This window comes from Phallusia mammillata, chromosome 4 (assembly GCF_965637545.1).
Source record: "Phallusia mammillata chromosome 4, kaPhaMamm4.hap1.1, whole genome shotgun sequence".
In the NCBI taxonomy this organism is placed as follows: Eukaryota; Metazoa; Chordata; class Ascidiacea; order Phlebobranchia; family Ascidiidae; genus Phallusia; species Phallusia mammillata.
Genome location: NC_137255.1, coordinates 20,387,542 through 20,405,876, shown reverse-complemented (window position 1 = coordinate 20,405,876; position 18,335 = coordinate 20,387,542). Strand labels below are relative to the sequence as shown.

Below are 18,335 nucleotides of genomic sequence, written 5' to 3'. Positions count from 1 at the left end.
GCAAATATTGGATTTTAAGCTCGCGTTTGACCAAGTTGATCCGTCAACATTCCAACCTGTCCGAAGAAGACCAAAAGCCAACTGCCCTTATCTTCGTCCTTTTCTTGAAGTGTGGTGAGTTTGTCATTTAAGTTACATTTTTGGTGAGTAGGGGGCACGGGTTTGAAGAAGTTGATGGGGCACGATATATGGAAGGTTGGGAACCACTGTCACATGGCATTAAAACAAATACTACAACAAATATAGATGCGCTGTGTTTGGATTATTTTAGTGCAGAAAGATTATAACTCGACCTGTAAGGTCTCATCAATGCAGCTGGTGACGAGAAATCGTCGTATTGGCTAGTGTAGCCATCCAACGGCACTCTAGTTTGTTGGGAGTAACAGGGTGAAATCCCATGCCCCACCTGTTCGATGCCACAACTGGACATACACCACAGAAGAAAACTTATCATTTATTGGCTCGATGCTTTTACATTAAAAAGATTATATTGCCATAAAGGGCGTTGGCAGGTTATCAAGAATGAAACCTGAATGACAGAATCAAGTTTATACTTTCTCAAACATTAGTCTTCTAGATATTCCTTCCAAGAACATGTGTCTTTCAACTATTGCCCACAAGATTAGTTCGGCACTGATTCTAAATACTTGTAAAAAAGCATCTGCTTCTAACGCAAAGCAAAGTGTCCAAGGCTACGAACATCTGGAACTTTATTGCAGCACAAACATGACGCTTCAAAAAAAGAATGTTTGAACCTTGACAGACGCGGCAGAACAAATAAAAATGAAACAATATAGTTTATTATGTCACAGTGGCAGTCACATTATGCTTTCGGCAGCCGGATATCCCCTGCTCATTGACGATTCTCGTCTTTCTCGTGCATACGCCTGTCGAAGTTCGGTCTGTGCGAGGCGTCGATCCACGTTAGTGCATTTGCAGCAAACCAGAAGACGAAATGTTTCGCGCAAGTCAGGAGAAAACCCAATGTATATGACTGGGTTTAGCGCGCTGTTCAGATAGCCCAGCCAAAGAACCAAACGCACCTGAAAAAGAATGTTTTAAAATCACAAAAGTCCAGTGAGGTCTAACTTACATTTGTCAACCAAAAACATTCTCATGTTTTCGGTTGACATCTAAATAAAGACTTCTGAACAAGGCATTACTGAATACGTCACAAAAAGACTGGATTTGCTTAAGGCGCAAAATCAAAACTTTATAGCCTGATTTTAAAAACGAAGAACTCATTATGATTTACCTCACAAAGCCCAAATACTAAGCGCATAATAGCTGCGAGAAGACCCTTACCAGCCACAAGGGAATGCAGTCCTGAGATTCTGGGTGTTCGCACACCAGGGGACGAAGGATTGTAACAATAAAAAACGGCAGCCAGCAGAAGGTGAAAGCCCCGACGATTATTCCGAGAGTTCGAGTCGCTTTCACGTTCCGCATACGGTCACGAGATGTCGCTAGAGAAACACGTCGCCGAATTTGATGAAACACTGTTGATCTGTGGGGCAAGAAAATGAAAAAGATGCTATTGGAATTTGCCATCGACAATGTTTCAGAAGCGGATTAGGACAATCTCGGTGTAACGCATCGTTGTACAAAGTAATAAACGATTTACTTGTGATTGGATACACATTGATCATGTAATAAGGCCATCTTTTCGGGTGTAAGCTGTAAAAGCATGCGCGTATTTATATCAGTATTAAAATCATTAACCCATTTCAAAGTACTTTCTAAAACGCTTTAAGATGATAAACAACACGCTGTCTTCATGTCCTCATTGACTATACGTTTTAAATTAAATCATGGTGCGCGCCAAATGTAAAACAATACACAAGCAGTAACCCGCAGCCACAAAAACGCCTGTGCTTCCTGCATCTTAAATCTAAGTAACATCGATCTTTTAGACATATTGAGTCAAATGTATTTAAAACAAAAATGTGACATATAACATAGCATCTGACCTTCTCCGTGACAGCGCCGGTGTGGTTTCATTGCCTTTACTGTGCACGATCCCGTTTCTGCCGTTACCTATTCGTATCGATCCTGAACCGGGATGGGATCCAGGCGATGACGGTAAGCGTCTAAACTGAGGCCGAGGACAACAACCCGACGATCCAGAGAAAATCGAATGCCTAGGCTTGTTCAGTCTCAACGTCTTGTTCTTGGTTTGTTCCTGAGACTTTGCCAGACTCAGAGTGCTCGTACGCGTGTACGTAGTTCTTGTGGGTCTTGTGTAAAAGTCTCGCGATCCGTTTAAAAGCATTACATCTCCACGCGATCTTGTATCACCAGCGATGCTATTGTCTTGCGAGGCAAAGCTTTGGCCCAGGTAAGACGAAGCGCTGCTTTCCGAGGGCTTCTCTGCAAAGCGCCAACCCACAGAATCGATCCCGTTTCCCGCCGACTCCGCGCGCGATGAAAGTGTCGATGTTTGGCACTTGACTTTCTTTTGTATCGGGCCTAAGCCGTCAAAGTTGGACGCCGATTGCGCTCTTTGACGAGCCCGTGGCGACGCCTCCATTGCTACGTGATACCCGTTGGCTCGCGTCGCCACGTCGCCGTTGGAAAACTGGAAAACATTTTTTGCTGAGCTTCGGCGGCTTATGCACTCGGTGTCAGCAGTGATTTCGGAAATGTCATCGCGTTTCGCATCCTTTTCGGCAGCAATAAAATCGCAGTCCGACGACAGAGTGTCGTCTTCAAATACATTGTCGCTGCGATCGCTGTCAAACGCTCGAGTTACGATGACAGTTAAATCGACGGCCACGTGCCGCGCGTTGCTCCCGTTCGACGTTGTGAGAAGTTTTTCGTCCGAGTCTGTGTCGTAACACTCGGAGACGCGAGCACACAGTGCTTTTTCACCAGCGTTCGCATGATTGTTATTGGAAGTTATGTAGCGCATGTGGTCACGTGAGTTGCCACGCTTCAGTGCGTCCGGTGTACTTGGTGGCGTCGCACTCCATTCCTGCAAACAAATTTAGTATAACAGGTCAAAGAGAAGATCAATGGCCTGAAAATACTTTTTTATATTTGGTGAAATAAAAGTTGCGGCAAGAAGATATAGCAAGTAAAATGTTGATTGTACTTTTGCCGCTACCCTTAACTTCTACAATTGTTTCTTGTGCGTCAATTTCTAAACTGGCGGTCGAAGACTTCGTTTCCCCAATGTAAAAAATAGTGACATTAATTTCACAATGTGCGAGTGCAAATGCAAAATAAGCGGAGCCTAAATGTCACTCAGTCAAGCCATCCTGTGTATTAAATATGGTAAATTTCAAACCTGCGACCCGCCGTAAGCTGCGGAGCGAAATTGGTGCCTTGCATTAAACTTCGACGCCTCCAGGTAGATCTTCCAATACATGCAGAGCATTACACACAGCGGTAGGTAGAAGGCACCGACCGTGGAGTAGATGGTGAACCAAACCTCCTGGCTTATTAGGCAAGTTTTGCCTGTAAACATGAATCTGGAGTGAACGCTGGTAATATCAACACACAAAAATAGCTGATGTAATATGGTAAACTAATATGGTATGGTAAAATTTAAATTATATTCAAACTAATATGGTAAATATAAATTATTTGAAAACTAGTACTATAGCGATTCAAGCAGTTGTTGGTGCGTAAAAACGATCTTACCGTACGCTTTTTCTCCAAAAACACTGAATTCGCGCAGATGTGGTTGAATACTGTTGTTGTACGTCTCTGTCACATTGACTCTGTAATGGAATATCAGACTTAAATGTAATTCGCCTTCAACGAAACACCAAAGACTTGGATGATAACGCACCGTAACACTTTTAATTGCAAGTTGTTTAATGTCGATTCTTGTCTCTTTTCAGTGGCTGGCAACAATGTGACGCTTTGCACTGTTTCCCAAAGACTTGGCTTCTTAGAAACACAATTCTAAACAAACAAACAAACAATTTATGTTATTTCATTATGCACTTCTCCACACAAAAATTTATAAGTACTGTACAACAAATAGCTGTAAAATTGGATGAAGAGAAATTTAAGCAATAAACATTTTGCTAGCGTTCATATGCACAGGTGTAAGCGTTGGTCTGTTGATTGGTTTTACAACTGACAACGGTTTTACCTGTAAATCCAGCTCTTTAACGTCATGTATTGTGTCCCCAGCATTTGTAACTGCGACACTTGTAAGTTGATAAATTTGTCCGAGATCAAGAACAAAAAACCAATCGCTAGATGATGAGGCACTACAAAATGAGATTGAATATTAAAAACGTGTACGTACATATATATGTATGCACACACAGTGTTTTTTTAAGGTGATTTGGGGGACCGTTTCGGTCCAAATTTCCAAAATTTGCCAGTAGCCTAATAAATAATTCGTTTAAGCAAATATGGCTATTTTTTGGTATTTAAATGAAACACTTGCGGTCTCTTAAAACTACTTAGCGGTCACCCAAACCAAACCTTAAAAAAACCTATGCACACATATATAATTTTCTCAAATTTCTCTTTGGCAAGGAACTTGGCCTATCAGCCTATTAGCATAGGCTACAAGGAAAAATAATCAAGGTCCTTTTTTGCGAGTATTGGGGGTGACATGCGTTCCTACCCCTTGTAAATTAAGTTGCTAAATTTTCTCACTGAAAATTTGTGCTCGAATCTGGGTTCTAAATCTACAAGTATTAATTCAACGCAGGAGGTTGCGACACAAAAAAGTATTTTGAAAACACCTTTATTGCATTACAAGTCAGGAATGTAAAACTAATGAAATGTGAAATGATTTGTGTAAACACCACCACCATTAACTTAAGCCTACTTGGAATTCGCTGTTGGGTCCCAGAAAGTGCTTGAGTTGCCGTCAAGCAGGGATTTAGAAGAAGCCGTGAAGTCTTTTGTCCTCTGGCCGTCGCTTTCACATAAAATGTCCTGGGGTTGGATAGAAATCCAATGGGGTTCTGCAATGAAGTTCCCACCATATCATAACCTTCCATTCAACTCAACGGAATTAGATGAGAAACTTTGCTTACCGTCCTTTACATTCTCAGTGAACCCGAACAGGGCCGGAATGATAATAAGACATGATATTATCCACGCGGTGGCGATAAGGAGCAACATCAGTTTTCCTGTTCGCCTCTTCGGGTACGTCATAGGCTTTGTGATCATTAGATACCTGGAGGGGCGATAATTGTAAATTTAATTCTGTTTGAAATAATTGTGTGTCAGTCCTATTGAGTGTGGTACACTGAATTAAACATCTTCTGAGCCTATGAGTTGCCATGTGGGAATGCTAGGTGACCGGCTGATTCGGCACAACGCCTTCAATAGGCCTGGCGCACTATGATTTATATATGAGCGTGCCGTGATCGCTGGTCTGCATGAACGCTTCAGTATAATGATGGGATGTTCATATTAGCTCATTTTTTTCTGCGAGATAAGTTATGCTGTTGATTGTCATTGTTAAATCCTATGTTGAATGGGTACTCCAAGGTTGCCTAGTCGAATTAACAAGCAACCTCGCGTTAAGCTTGCAACACACCATTTTGAAAACTTATCTGACAACGATTATTTTCCGTGCATTGAGTACTGTATACAATTTGATATGTCAATCCATATACAAGCCAAGACTTGAGAAATCCGCATAGAAGATTCATTTGTATATCAAACTTTGTGTTATGCGTAGTTTATTTTTCTAACCGTGTTCTATCGGTTTACCGCATTAGGCGACGGGAACAAAATAACGCGGATTAACTTGGTTTCTCACAGTGTTGCTGAGATTATAGCTGAATGTTGGTTTAATCCGCAGTTTGTTTGGCGCTCGGCTTTTTTCCGGCAAAATAGTCCATCTAGACCGCGGACGCGTTACCATAAGCCCAATGTCTGTCTGTCATTACTACTGTGTTGTCGTCTACTCGTCAAAGAAATATCGCCGCAATCTTTCGTGTGTGAAAGTGAAACGAAAGCCAGCATCTGAGTTTAGTCGTTGTGGTTTTATTCGACTGAATGTTGATTTAAACAGGGATTTAGTTGACTAGTTCAGCGACGAAATGAGTTGAAATGTGGTTTTAGTTATTCTTGAGCTGAGGTCGATGTTGTTAAGAGGGCGTGGCGACATTGGTTACCCACAAACTTGAATAAACAAAACCTCCTGGATAAATGCGCTTTACAAGATTTTGTGACATTGGATTCTGTAAAACGATAAAAGAAAAAAGCGTCCTAGTGAGCTAAAACCTTAATACGCTGAAAGCATTTGAACCACATTTGATTCACATCTATGCTCCAATTGATTGTTTTAACAAATTAAGGCGTTTGCATACTATAACGCAACTCACCTGTCAATGCTAATCATGCAAAGGTTCATGATGCTTGCCGTACAGCAGATGACGTCAAAGCTGACGTGGATGTCGCACATCATGGGGCCGAACACCCAACCACCCACAATGTCATACACGATTGTGAGGGGAAGTACAACTAGACCCACCAAAAAATCCGACAAGGCCAGGGACACGATAAGGTAGTTCGCCGGTTGTCGAAGTTTCTTCACCAAAGCGACAGAGACGATTATAAGTCCGTTGCCGACGACAATAAGAAGCGACAGGAGCGATGTAGATATGGTGATGAACACTGTACTGGCTGAACCTTCCCCTGTTGCCGCGTTCGTGGATTCATCGCCGATACTTAAGTTGCTGAAGTCACAAAGATTCGAACCACCACCGACGCTACTGGTTGTAAATTCTGATTCCATGTTGTGCGCATTTTGTCACACTGAACTTTAATGAAACAGCGAAGTTTCGCCTAACATGCCTGTATACGCCTAATAACCTGTGATCAGAAAAATCATGAAGGAATTAAATCCAAAAATAGTAATACCAGTAATAGAGTCTGTAAATAAACGGCGAGCAAAAAATGCAAGATAATGTATATTCATGCTTATATTATCCTTCAAAATTATCTAATCGCCGCGTTAAAATCGATTGCAGCACTTAAATTCATCGTGTAGCAATCACACGAGCCTCTGCGCATACACTTCCCTAATAGTTGTGCCAAGATAGCCTTGTCTACGCTGACAGATAACGCGTCAACGGCTCTAAAGTAGACTAGATTGACATTTTTGTATGGATATTTCCTAGTTTAATTCCTCTTCATAGGCGCCACTAGCTATGATTTATGCATGGGTAACACTTTGCTAAGTATATTAGGTGCGCCTGCGACATGTCCGCTATATCGAAAGGCTCAAGTGTTTGTGATAAGGATCAGTGGTGTAATCTGGTGCATTCTGCATAAAGCGTCATATAAATAAATCGCCGCATCGAGTTTATTGGGAAATAATGATGATGGCTCACACGTGGCATCGGTATTTGCAATACGTTTCACGGTAGCTCAACTTTCATTGGGAAACACATTAGGTTTGATAAATTTACCGATAACGATCGTAACGACCATGGCTGGTAAGCATATACTTTTCTTTGGACTGTGCGTTATCCTTTTCGTGGCATTTTGGCGGTCAGTGGCTACATCGGGCGGCTCTTATACCTCACGTTTTCGATATATGTTTTACGAGTCCACAAAATGTGTTCCTCAAACATTTTAATTTCATTTAACAAGAATAAAATCGACATTATCGCAAAGTCTAACATTAAATTTCATCACAAATGTGTCAAGTTGGTCTGGATTTACATAACTTGTATTCAACATACATTTTCTGTGAATCCTGACCGTGAAATCTTCGTAATGCACCATGCAAATTTTACTTGGTAAATGTTTCGCTGCTGTATCAACATGCATCAAACTGCACAAACCACCTGTCACACTTAAAGTAAATCCTATCATCTCAATTCACCACGCGACAAGGGAACACAAACAATCCTCCTTCCCGGTCGTTTCCCACAAATGCGCCGGAACGAGCAACTCAGTTTCCCGCAGACGCTGATCTTGTTGCCGTAAATATGCAAAGCTAGTTATCGAGTACTCACACTTGTTGACATGTAATCAAAGTTACAATATCGACAGGGAAAGTCCGACGCCGATGCACAACCAGCAAACTAAAACACAGCAATAAACATTCTTTGGTTTGCACTCTCAATCTTTCCGGCCGTAATCTATGTATGCATGTGTGAACTAGGATATACAAAACCAAAATGCACGTTTTCGGACACATTTTCTTCTTCCAACTTACACTTTTTCAGCCATAGTGCACTTTTCGTAAATTGCTTCTAGTCAACCCCATTTAATGTGAAACCTCATTTCTACTTTAACCTGCTAGCTTGTTGTTTGGGCGTCACTTCAATGGCGACAACACTCGAAAACCAGACAACAAAACAGAAAAGCAAATAAACAATTCAATCGTAAGACTAGAATCACTAGTCCAATGACTGTAGTAAGACCCCATATGTTGCAATATGCTTGGTTGACATTTTTGCCTTTCCTTGTAGATAAAGATCGGTTCAGTAACAAGAAAGTGGCCTGTCGGAATCTGCGCAAACAAGTCACAAAAGGGCCAACTCCAGTGACTTCGCCCTGTGCGGGGTCGAAACCATGACAAAACAAACTAAAAATTAGGTTAAGGCATTAAGACAGGGTCGTCCATTTGACAACAGGACACAACATGGCGGATGTCACGATGGCTCTTAACTTAAATACGCTGTGGTCTAAACTTTGACTTCGCCACAGCCGGGTTTGACACTTACAAATAAACACCAAGCAATCGCTCATGCCAATTATGACAGCGTGCGATTGTACATATATAATCGCGTTAATTCTGTGTTGTTTAGGACTGAAGTAAATCTGTTGTTTAGGACTGCAGTATACACTGCAAAGCTTATAAAGCGACCAACCACTTTCGTTTGCTGATTTTTCTTTCTTTAAATAAGATTTGCAAAATCTGCCACTAAAGTTTAAACTAAAGATTTTTGACGAAATTTAAATGCTATAGCATGGTGGGGGTATGCAAAGCTTAGCAAACTGCTTCATACATGCTTGTAAACAGCCCTGACCGGTGCACCATTTGAGGAAGATTTCGCTCGTTCGCATTGTCCTTACTGTCCAGCGAAGTAGTCATTCTCTGGCTATTCCTTATGGACAGTGAGCGTATGTTTACTGCCCATCAGCGTCAGGTAGAATATGAGACAATGGGTGGTGTCTGTTGGTACCATAAGTGCGTACAATAGGGAGTTTTGTGCCGGATTATGTTACACCCCCCCCCCAGGTGGAATCTTCCTTAAGCTTTTTATGCCTAGCGGTGCCGTACACACGACAAAACAGTGTCATATAATCCGAACAAAACGTTCATATAACTTCATCATTCATCCCTTGTTTTTGAAACATGAAGTTATGAACCTGCAGAAAAGGCAAAGCGGTAGAGCCGCAAACATAGGTTTCAAGAAATATGCTAATCTTTTCCTAGAAGCACAAGGCGGTGGTGAATTGATGATGGAACTAGTGTGGCGCTGTGCGATGGGTGAACACAAACGGAAGCATCAGTCATTGCCAATTTCCTTTGTTGGTAATTACGTGCAGCAACAGCAACAGGTTGAAATAAGAGTCAAGTGTATCATCAGTTGGTTGTGACGTTTGTTTTTGTTGCCATAACAAACTAATATTCGAATTTACCACAAGAACTTTTAGGCACAACATGCTCTCGTTGGCCGAATTTCTTTTCAAGCACATTAAAATAAGCTGTAATGTGCGTTTTTATCTATTTTCGATGCCATCGCAAGCCGAATCTATCCTGGGCGTCAGATATTTTAACTGCAAAATCCCACTGCACGATACCGTATAAGGAAGCACCATTCAATAGCTTCGACTTGCAATGGGATCTGGGGCAAATATTTTAGCAGCGAACTGCCCTGTACTACACCTTTCAATGGCCCCATTGACCTTAACGCCCAGCTCGTGCTTATTTTTGCGTTGATGTCAGTCTGGGGTGACGCAACTTGTATGGAGCAATCATGATGAACTTTTGACTCGACTCTGCCTTTCCTGCTGCAACTTCTCAGCCTTCAAAAACTGCTCTGCTTGAAATTGACTGAAACAACTTTCGATACCCGTTGCAGTCAGTAGTTAAAAATTAACATGGACAGCAAATAAACTTCGATACAACAAAATAATGTGAAGCACATGGACCGCAGGTGACGTGCATGAATCTGAGCCGATTTTTGCAAGTTCGTTAACGTTAAAACTTTACCACTTTCTTTATTTAGAACAGTACCTAACTGTGCATCTCCTTAACTTTCCTTTTCGATTGTTGTTGGTTGCTAGTGCGCAACCATCTTTGAATAAGTAATCCCCGCATAGTTGCCTTCCTTGTTTCGCACATTAGGAATTTTAACTTCCTATGTGAACTGCATGTGGTTCAGTATCAAAGCTCAACTTCCAACAACAACTGAACCTCATTATAGTTTCCTTCCTTATTTCGCCTATAAGGAATTTTAACTTCGAACAAGTCCTCAGTAAACTGCATGTGATCTAATATCAACTTTAGCGCGCCCATCTCATCACACTTTTACTGTTTTCCTGGGCTGCTGACAGCATTAATCACAACACTATATGTCAATCCAAACAAACAGTTGATACTACAGCTGTTTTCTCTCGATTTCTCTGACAAATTTTAAAACTTTTGTTCAAAGTCACGAGCTCAAAGTTACTAATCCTTCAGCAAGAACTTATTTCGCCAATTATTTCTCAATTTATCTTTGTCGAACGCAAGCTAATGACAAGATCTGTCTACAACTGGCTAGCCCAGTCTACCACACGCCGACGTCTAAGCCGATTCGCTCAGGTAACTTACAATATCAAAGCCGTTTGAAACAACCCCAGAACCCCGCCTTTCCATCAACCATAACCGGGTAAACAGTTATCGCGAGCCGAAGAACAACCACAGATCGGCATCGGTTTTCACAGCGGTTAAATGCCAATTTGTGTGCTTTTCTTCTTATTTGGGAGCGTTTCTGCGATCTAAACTCGTTTTCAGGTGCTGCGTGCTGGCCTTAATGTGCTCAACCGAAAAGCAAACATCTAGTCTGTTCTTTATTTAGGATTGTTGCTAGCCTATGCTGGAATGTAGTCCTTTAACCCCCAATACTTTTCGGAAGTGATGTCTACAACTTTGTTATCAACTAAAACAGATTTTTAACCACCACTCTGTATTATTTGCATATTATGCAACTTGTGTGGCTCTGCCGAAATAGTTTAAATGTTCATTCACCTGCTATAGCCTTATAAATAGCTGTTTCTCTTGAAATCTTTCCCGGAGGTAAAAAGCAACATTATTGCCAGTGTGTGATGTGTACGATACATAAAAAAGGAGTGCCAATTTGCTTTCTAAAAAACTTTGTTGGGGCCGGCTAACATAAACAAAACCGATTTTAACTCGTTCTAAAGACAAACGTGAAACCAACAACTTTATCAAATCTGTGAACACATCAGCAGACATCATGTGATACGTCAAACCTGTGACAGCGAGCAAGCGTCACTTTAACTTCGCAGTGAAATCAATAAACCCGGAATCTCCGCTCGAGGAGAGCAATCGTCAACACACACAAAAAAACGAAACAAAACGAAAAAGAAACAACTGAGTGACAAGCCAGGCATTTCGGCTTGCTTCAATGGTGCTTGAACGTGACAAGGCCACCGCGAGCAAATCACAAGAGTCGCTTTCGTAGCCAATGTTGATGCCCAGGCCCTATATTTCCAAGTAAGCTTTTGCATTAGACCTCTGCTGGTTCGCAGTCGTTTTGGTGTAATTTGCCACTGAAGTCAAATCACCACGAATTTCACCCTCTGTTATTTTTATCATGATGTTTTACGTCGGATACACGGATTTTACGTACTATATTGTTCTTTAATCGATTGAAAGTACTTATCTTTGTGGCTAAACCATCTGATTTATCACCTTAGATATTCGAATAAAACTTAAAACAACTCTTTAAGTATCATGCACGTTTACGATTTCCCTCTGCATGTACATAATTTCCCAATGGTTAGAAATTTTCCACCGGATAAGAGTCACTGCATTATACTATGTTGAAATCTTAGCAATTAAGCAAATTGCTTAAGTACGCCATCGTTATGCTTATCAAAGCATAACTGCATGCAAACGGATATTTTGATTTATTCCTAAACATGAGCAAAACATCTGAAAGAACTACAATCGTTGAAAACAGTGTGACAATTTTGTTTGTACATTTAAGTAGACTTTTTTCAGGGCGTTCGAAAACAAACATTTTACATTTTAGGTTTTTTTATCGGTCTCCGTTAAACCGCATCAATCCAATAATCGTTATGTGGTGCATGTGGTTTGTACCGCAAGGACAGATAACAATATATCCTGGTGCCACTTGTGACAATGCACCGTTCTCCTGTCGAACAAAACGGATAAACCCCTTACATTAAGGCACCGTCGAAAGTTGGTAAACAAAGTTAAAAGGCATTACCGTTTGAAGCCCAACCTAAAATAGCCGAATGCAAACAAGAAAAAAGAATTAGTAAAGGAACAGAACGTGTATAAACTCTATTATCAAAACATTGTTGGAGTCTGGAATAAATTTTATCGGAAAAATCGCTCAATACACAAAGATTTGTTATAGGCTGGTACTGCCAAGGATGCCGATTAAACCAAAATTTTTTACCGACATTGGATTCTAAAAGTTTTTAAATACATTTCGAATTCCTCATTACTTTTTATACATTTTTAATGTTCCCACGAATATCAGCTTTAAAAACCAACAAATTCCAACATCCGGCAATTTTGCGAAACATCACCCTTTCAGCAAATGATTTAAGTGCCTGGCATATGCCATAAGCCCTAAGCAAACACTTGAAAAATCTGGATGACGGGTGAACTGTCACAACACTCTGAGATGTATCGTTTACGCTTCGCCGAGTGATGGCTCTGTTCTTGCCGCAGTTGGTATAAGGATTACGGTGCTATTTCACCGGTCACGTAAAGAGATTTGTCTTTGGGAAATTCTCCCGGTAATTGCTTAGCTAATCGCAAGGTTTTGTCACATGCTAATGTTCTTGTAAAACAAAATTTAGATGTTTTATGCGTCATTTATGACGTTTAAGTTTAAGTACAGAATGAATTACATAATTAATATGTTCACATAGCGCCATAGGCTTACTCTACGCAGCGGTAACAGACATCATGGTATAACTGACCAGAAACAAAAGAAATGCTTTTCAGTATGTTTGTTGGGCCATAAAGAAACAAACAAAATACCGTTGATTTTTTTTCTTCTTCACAACACGTTTTTCACAAAGCGACAGTCCAACCTATAAGATTGATTTTGCGAGCTTTCTGCAGTCATTTATCTTACCAATGCGCATTAAAATGGCAAACATTTTAAAGGATTCCCGCGTTAAACTGGACGTTAATTTTCCTCATGTTATCTCCCGTGCATTTTCCTCACGTTATCTGTTAGCAAAGATAAGAAAACCAAGTGTTTAATCGCTGGTGACGGTTGCAGCCCTAAATGCACCTTGCACACCACTGCTGTTAAAAGCCTCAACTGCAAAAACATTTCTTCACTTTCATTGTAGCAGGAAACAAGTAAATAATTACTCCTAATCCGCTCTGACGTCTCGAACTCTCTTCTGAGCTTCTATTTTTTGTTTTTAAAACCGTTTTTTTGCCTTTTTTATGTATTCTTACCTTCAAGTAGTCTTTTTGATTGTACCTTTCCCTTTTAAGCTCCGCTTTAAGCACATAAACATTTTCTTCAGGCCAAATATGCTCAATATCATCTTGCAAGTACCAGCAGTGGGCTACCTTTAATTTCGCTTCACGCATTGTGGGTGCTGAAGTTAGGGCCAAAGAAACCTGACCTTAATGCACTCTCTCGCGTATACAGGCGCAGCTGTGCAACACCCGCCAAATTACAGCGAAATTCAAGATCAGGCGTATCACAACAACATGTAAGTTGCGCACGTAGCGAACTACGGTCTGTTTTGAAACACTGCCGAGTAGCCTCGTCCATTCACGGGCATCGGGCTGTGTGCTAGTTACACACACAGCCATGACGCCATCGTCAGGTTGCGCACCCCCGACGAACAATGGCCGGGGGAGCAAAGGATTTTGCCGAGCACATAGCGGAGTCAACAAAACGTGCACGAACATAGCGCTGTGGTTGATAGGTACCACGTCACTTTCGATTCAAAGCGAAGTGTGACCCTGGAGGTTGGTATTGGAAAAATGTCAACGGATGTTTACGTAGCTGAATTTTCGAGAAAACAAATCAATACCTTTTCGCAACACCTGGTGAATAATTGCGTATGCTGGACGCACGTTTGTTTAATCATAAATGTGTCCTTTCCGCATTTCACTTTGTGGTCTTTCTGTAAAATCTACGTACAATTCAGATTTGGGTTTTAATTGTTTATGTACTACACTGATTGCCCCAGAGCAAATCATGTTTAACCTCATAACACTCCCATAAACTGACTGCTATGCGAACTTGAAAAATCCCTGCTGAACATATAATCTCTTGTAGACTCATGTAGTCGATCTACCCTTGTTAAAACTGCTTCAAAACTGGGCAGCCTTGCGCGGTCTTTCATGGAAAATTACTTCATATCATAGCGTTTGTAAAACACGTGGCATAATACCCTAACTGCTTCAAGGGCTTTTATCTCATTAGACAAATCCTCTATAAGCCGATAATGTGTGACATAAAACATTTATTTGAAGTAGCGCCCTGAAGTCACTAAGCTACTCCAGAACCTAATCCCTCCGCTAAATTGCTGGGTCGAAGGATTTAACCCTCTTGTTCTGATACCCTATTATATTTTCTGATGATGTCACTATTCAAAATTTAAAGGATTAAGCGCTAAAACACAGCTGATGATCGATTGATACCAAGTCGTATAGACACTCGTAAACCTATGATAAAGATTCGCAGACGAACTTTATATGACTAGACGTACAAATGCAGTTCGCAACAACAGGACCAAAAGTCACCCTTATTTATAGCTTCACCTACAACTGTATTCTATAACGTGGCTTACCGAAAAGAACGTTAATGCGTACCGGCACTGTTACGACCAGCTAACTCACTGTAAACACATCTATTCATCAAAGAATTGTCAACCAGAAACGCCCTGGTGTTTATGAGCCTAACTTTCACGCGCAATTACTTTTGAACAACAAGTTGAAGTGCCAGCTGACAAACTGTTTTAAAAAAGTCAAGGTTAACCAAGTTAGTTCAGCGACAGCTTTGAGTAACTGTTTTCTAATGACTTTGTTCTTGAAATGTTTATTGATTTGTTTGTATAAAATGGTGTAAAATTGGGCCCACAATCGAATTTTGTTGTTTAAAAAGACGATCGATTAATGCAGTCGTTTCCAACCCAGGGTTCACAGCGATCTGTGGTATGGTTTTAGTGGGGTTGTAATTTCAAAAACATTTCGGAAAAGACATTCGTGTGAAGTTTAGGTTCAAGTAGGGGTGCACGGAGTTGTAACCGGATCTAGGCCGGAAGCCGAAGGCAAAAATTCAACCCAAACATATAAACAAAACGAACCAAAATAGTTGCCAAAAACAAAACGAACAAAATTTCCGAAACCAAGCGAAAATACCACATTGGGGTCAAGTATAAAGTCAGGCCCGAATTAAGCCCATTTATGCACCCTTAAGCTTTAATGCGAACCGAAAATCCCGACCCAAAATACAACTCCAGTGGTTCAAATATCTCTAATAAATTCACAAAAGGGGTATGTTGGTACCAAAATGTTAGAAACACTGGGAAAAAATGAGGACAGCGATTGTTTTGCCTTATTAAATTCCATACGTAGTCTACAAAGACTTGGGAACATTTTCGCTTCAACGTACGTTAAGAGAAGATTTTAAGGTTAACCCGGTTGGATAAGAGCTTGACTTTCTCTACACAACCTCGATGACGCAACAACGGACGCAAAGGGCTTTCCTCCACTCTGCGGCAGTTATACAGGGGGCGTGACAACCCTTCACATTCGTGAAATAATCGCTGAAAACCTTAAGGGCAATCAGCACAAGGGAGTTTTACAATGTTATGGGGCAACAGACAAAGCGCTGTGGTTGACTGGAATTTGTTTTGAAGAAAACTAAACAACCTCGTCCAAGCATTTACACTGTAATAACATCGCGTAAAGGGGCAAATCTCAAGTAAATAATTTCATTTAAAGTGCATTTTATATGCTGCAACGATACTGTATGCTCCAACGATACATACAAGAGTTTATTGATACAAGTGCCTTTGTGAAACAACCCAATCCTGGTTCTATAAAAAAAAAACTTTCACTTGATGACCACTTGGCAAATTGAATTAAGCTTACTTAACTATATGTCACCTGGCAAATTGAGTTTTCACAAAACACTGTACACAAGGTGTGCCATCTTTCAAGTGGTTGTTTACTCAAAAAGACTACTGATTTGCTTGCCGTCACAACACCCTTTTTTGGGTGCGCCGTATTGTCACAACTACTTTAGTTGTGTCATCAATGAGTGATACAACCTTTAGGAATAAGATTTTTACAGGGGAGCACTTAGTACCCCCAAAATGTACCTGAATGTCTAAGTACGTTGTTATACTTTTGTTTCGAACTACTTGTTGTAAAATGGATTAAAAATGACGTCACCTGCAGAACTTTTTATTTACCCCCTACATATAAGTTCTATTGTAATCAACAAGCAGTTAAAGAGCTTTGGGAAAACAAAAGTTCTGATTCATAATTTCCGTGTCAAGAATTCCAAACTCAAGCTCAAGTTTCAGTTCAAGTGCACCGAAGCGCTTCTTGATCCTTTCTCACCAAAAGTAATCGACCAAAATAGTTTTGCATTGCTACCAATGTGGTTGACCGTATTTTAAAATCGACTTATTACTGACATTTTGTTTCCACCGTTCTGGTATTGCAACAGATAACAAATAATTTACGCCTTTATGACCTTCACACTCATCCTGCAATACGTGACATTTCGATTTATCGTCTATCATCCATGCACTTTTATCGGTTTTGTGTTACCTCAATGCTGCACAAAACTGACGAAAATACTGTGAGACACAACAAATCACATTTCTTGCCAACTGTTCTAAAACTTTTCTAACAAAATAATCATTTAAAAATTTTATTTCAAAGCTTCAAAGCCACAACAACACAGAAGTCAATACCACCCCGAAACTGCTGCCAAAGTTGGTTTTCTTTTAAATACTACGCGTAATAGGCTTGTTATTACAATGGTCCGCACGGCTTAAATCTCGCAGTCATTTCTGCCAGTGTGGGGTCGCTGTTTGGACGGCTGGAGCGCCAAGAATGATTGATCGGACGAACAAGCCACAGTATATGGCCACTAGAAATGGCCAGCGAAACGACATCGATCCTGAAACGTCGAAGGGGGAATCCCCGCGCCGGTGAGTCAGAGCTGTCACCACAATCGAGTGTTGACATTAAGTTCGGAGAAAAACTTTGTTCATTATTGGTCACGAGAGTTATTTTGATCATCGGATCACATGCAAGCGATATAAGGGTGTTCTTGTAATTCGGCGGAAGTCGCGGGGAACCACCTAATTTGTGAGTCACTGTTTGCTCGCGAGGCGGAAGCGACCGTTGATGCAGACTCATCCTGTTGTAGGTTTAGGTGAACGCGTCGCCACAGGAAGGGACATTTGTTTGGGTGCTGGCGGGGTAGCAGCGTCAACAAGAGTTACCTGTTTTCTTCGAGTTTGATTGAATTAGGCCTATAAGAATGGAGGTCCTTTGTCGCCGCTGCTGGTCAACAACGACAAAAGAGTCCACAGAACGGAGTGAATCACTGCAGGTGGCAACAAGGTAAAACAAATAGAAATGATGACGCGAGAAGGAAAGCTGCATAAACTGTAACCGAATTCCCAAGGGCGCTGGCTGTAGGTGTTGATTCGTGAATTTACGTCAGCAGAGCAGGATTAGGACACACACAAATGCGAGACTCTCAACTTCCTGTTCTACCCTATTTCGCCCCACATTCTATTGCATCATCACCATCTTGAAGGGAACAGAAAGGACAGGGGAGGGATAAACCAACGGGGTTGGTTCTAGGAGCGGTCACTCTCATATCGAAACCTTCTTATTCCATTAGACGGGCGTGTAACCGAGTTAAACCTACACGTCCGAATGAATAATTCAACCGTTTCCGAGTCAATCAGCTTATGTTGGCGGCCTTTGCTGGCCCTCAATCTCCGCGCAACGTCTTGGGTGGCTCTCAATATCCCAACAACATAGGAATAACACCAGGACATCGATTTTTGTTGCCGAACACACTCTTTTGGGGTTAATCAAAAATTCTGTTTTCAGTGTAGAAGTCGAATAGATTAGAGCTGTCACTATAGATTAGGTCTCTTTCCAACTG

General features: G+C 41.0%; 1 protein-coding gene across 1 annotated transcript; it reads right to left on the bottom strand.

Moving 5' to 3' along the window:
• Positions 1-693: 693 nt before the first annotated feature.
• On the bottom strand, positions 694-6,797 carry LOC145224797 (octopamine receptor Oamb-like). The gene is made up of 10 exons (XM_080091376.1): positions 6,312-6,797; positions 5,010-5,152; positions 4,799-4,937; positions 4,106-4,226; positions 3,797-3,912; positions 3,646-3,725; positions 3,290-3,459; positions 1,971-2,974; positions 1,306-1,507; positions 694-1,043 (listed from the first exon to the last, which is right to left on the bottom strand). Exons 1-10 carry the CDS (start codon positions 6,722-6,724, stop codon positions 819-821), a joined length of 2,613 nt encoding a protein of 870 aa, XP_079947502.1. The 5' UTR covers positions 6,725-6,797; the 3' UTR covers positions 694-818.
• Between the last annotated feature and the right edge of the window lie 11,538 nt (positions 6,798-18,335).

What these genes read in the sequence shown, in the direction of transcription:
- LOC145224797 (XM_080091376.1), bottom strand. Translation starts at nt 6,724, where the DNA reads ATGGAATCAGAATTTACAACCAGTAGCGTCGGTGGTGGTTCGAATCTT. An exon ending in TGCATGATTAGCATTGACAG is followed by an intron (nt 5,153 to 6,311) that starts GTGAGTTGCGTT and finishes TCGCCCCTCCAG; the next exon opens with GTATCTAATGATCACAAAGC. An exon ending in ACTGCATTCCCTTGTGGCTG is followed by an intron (nt 1,044 to 1,305) that starts GTAAGGGTCTTC and finishes ATTCTTTTTCAG; the next exon opens with GTGCGTTTGGTTCTTTGGCT.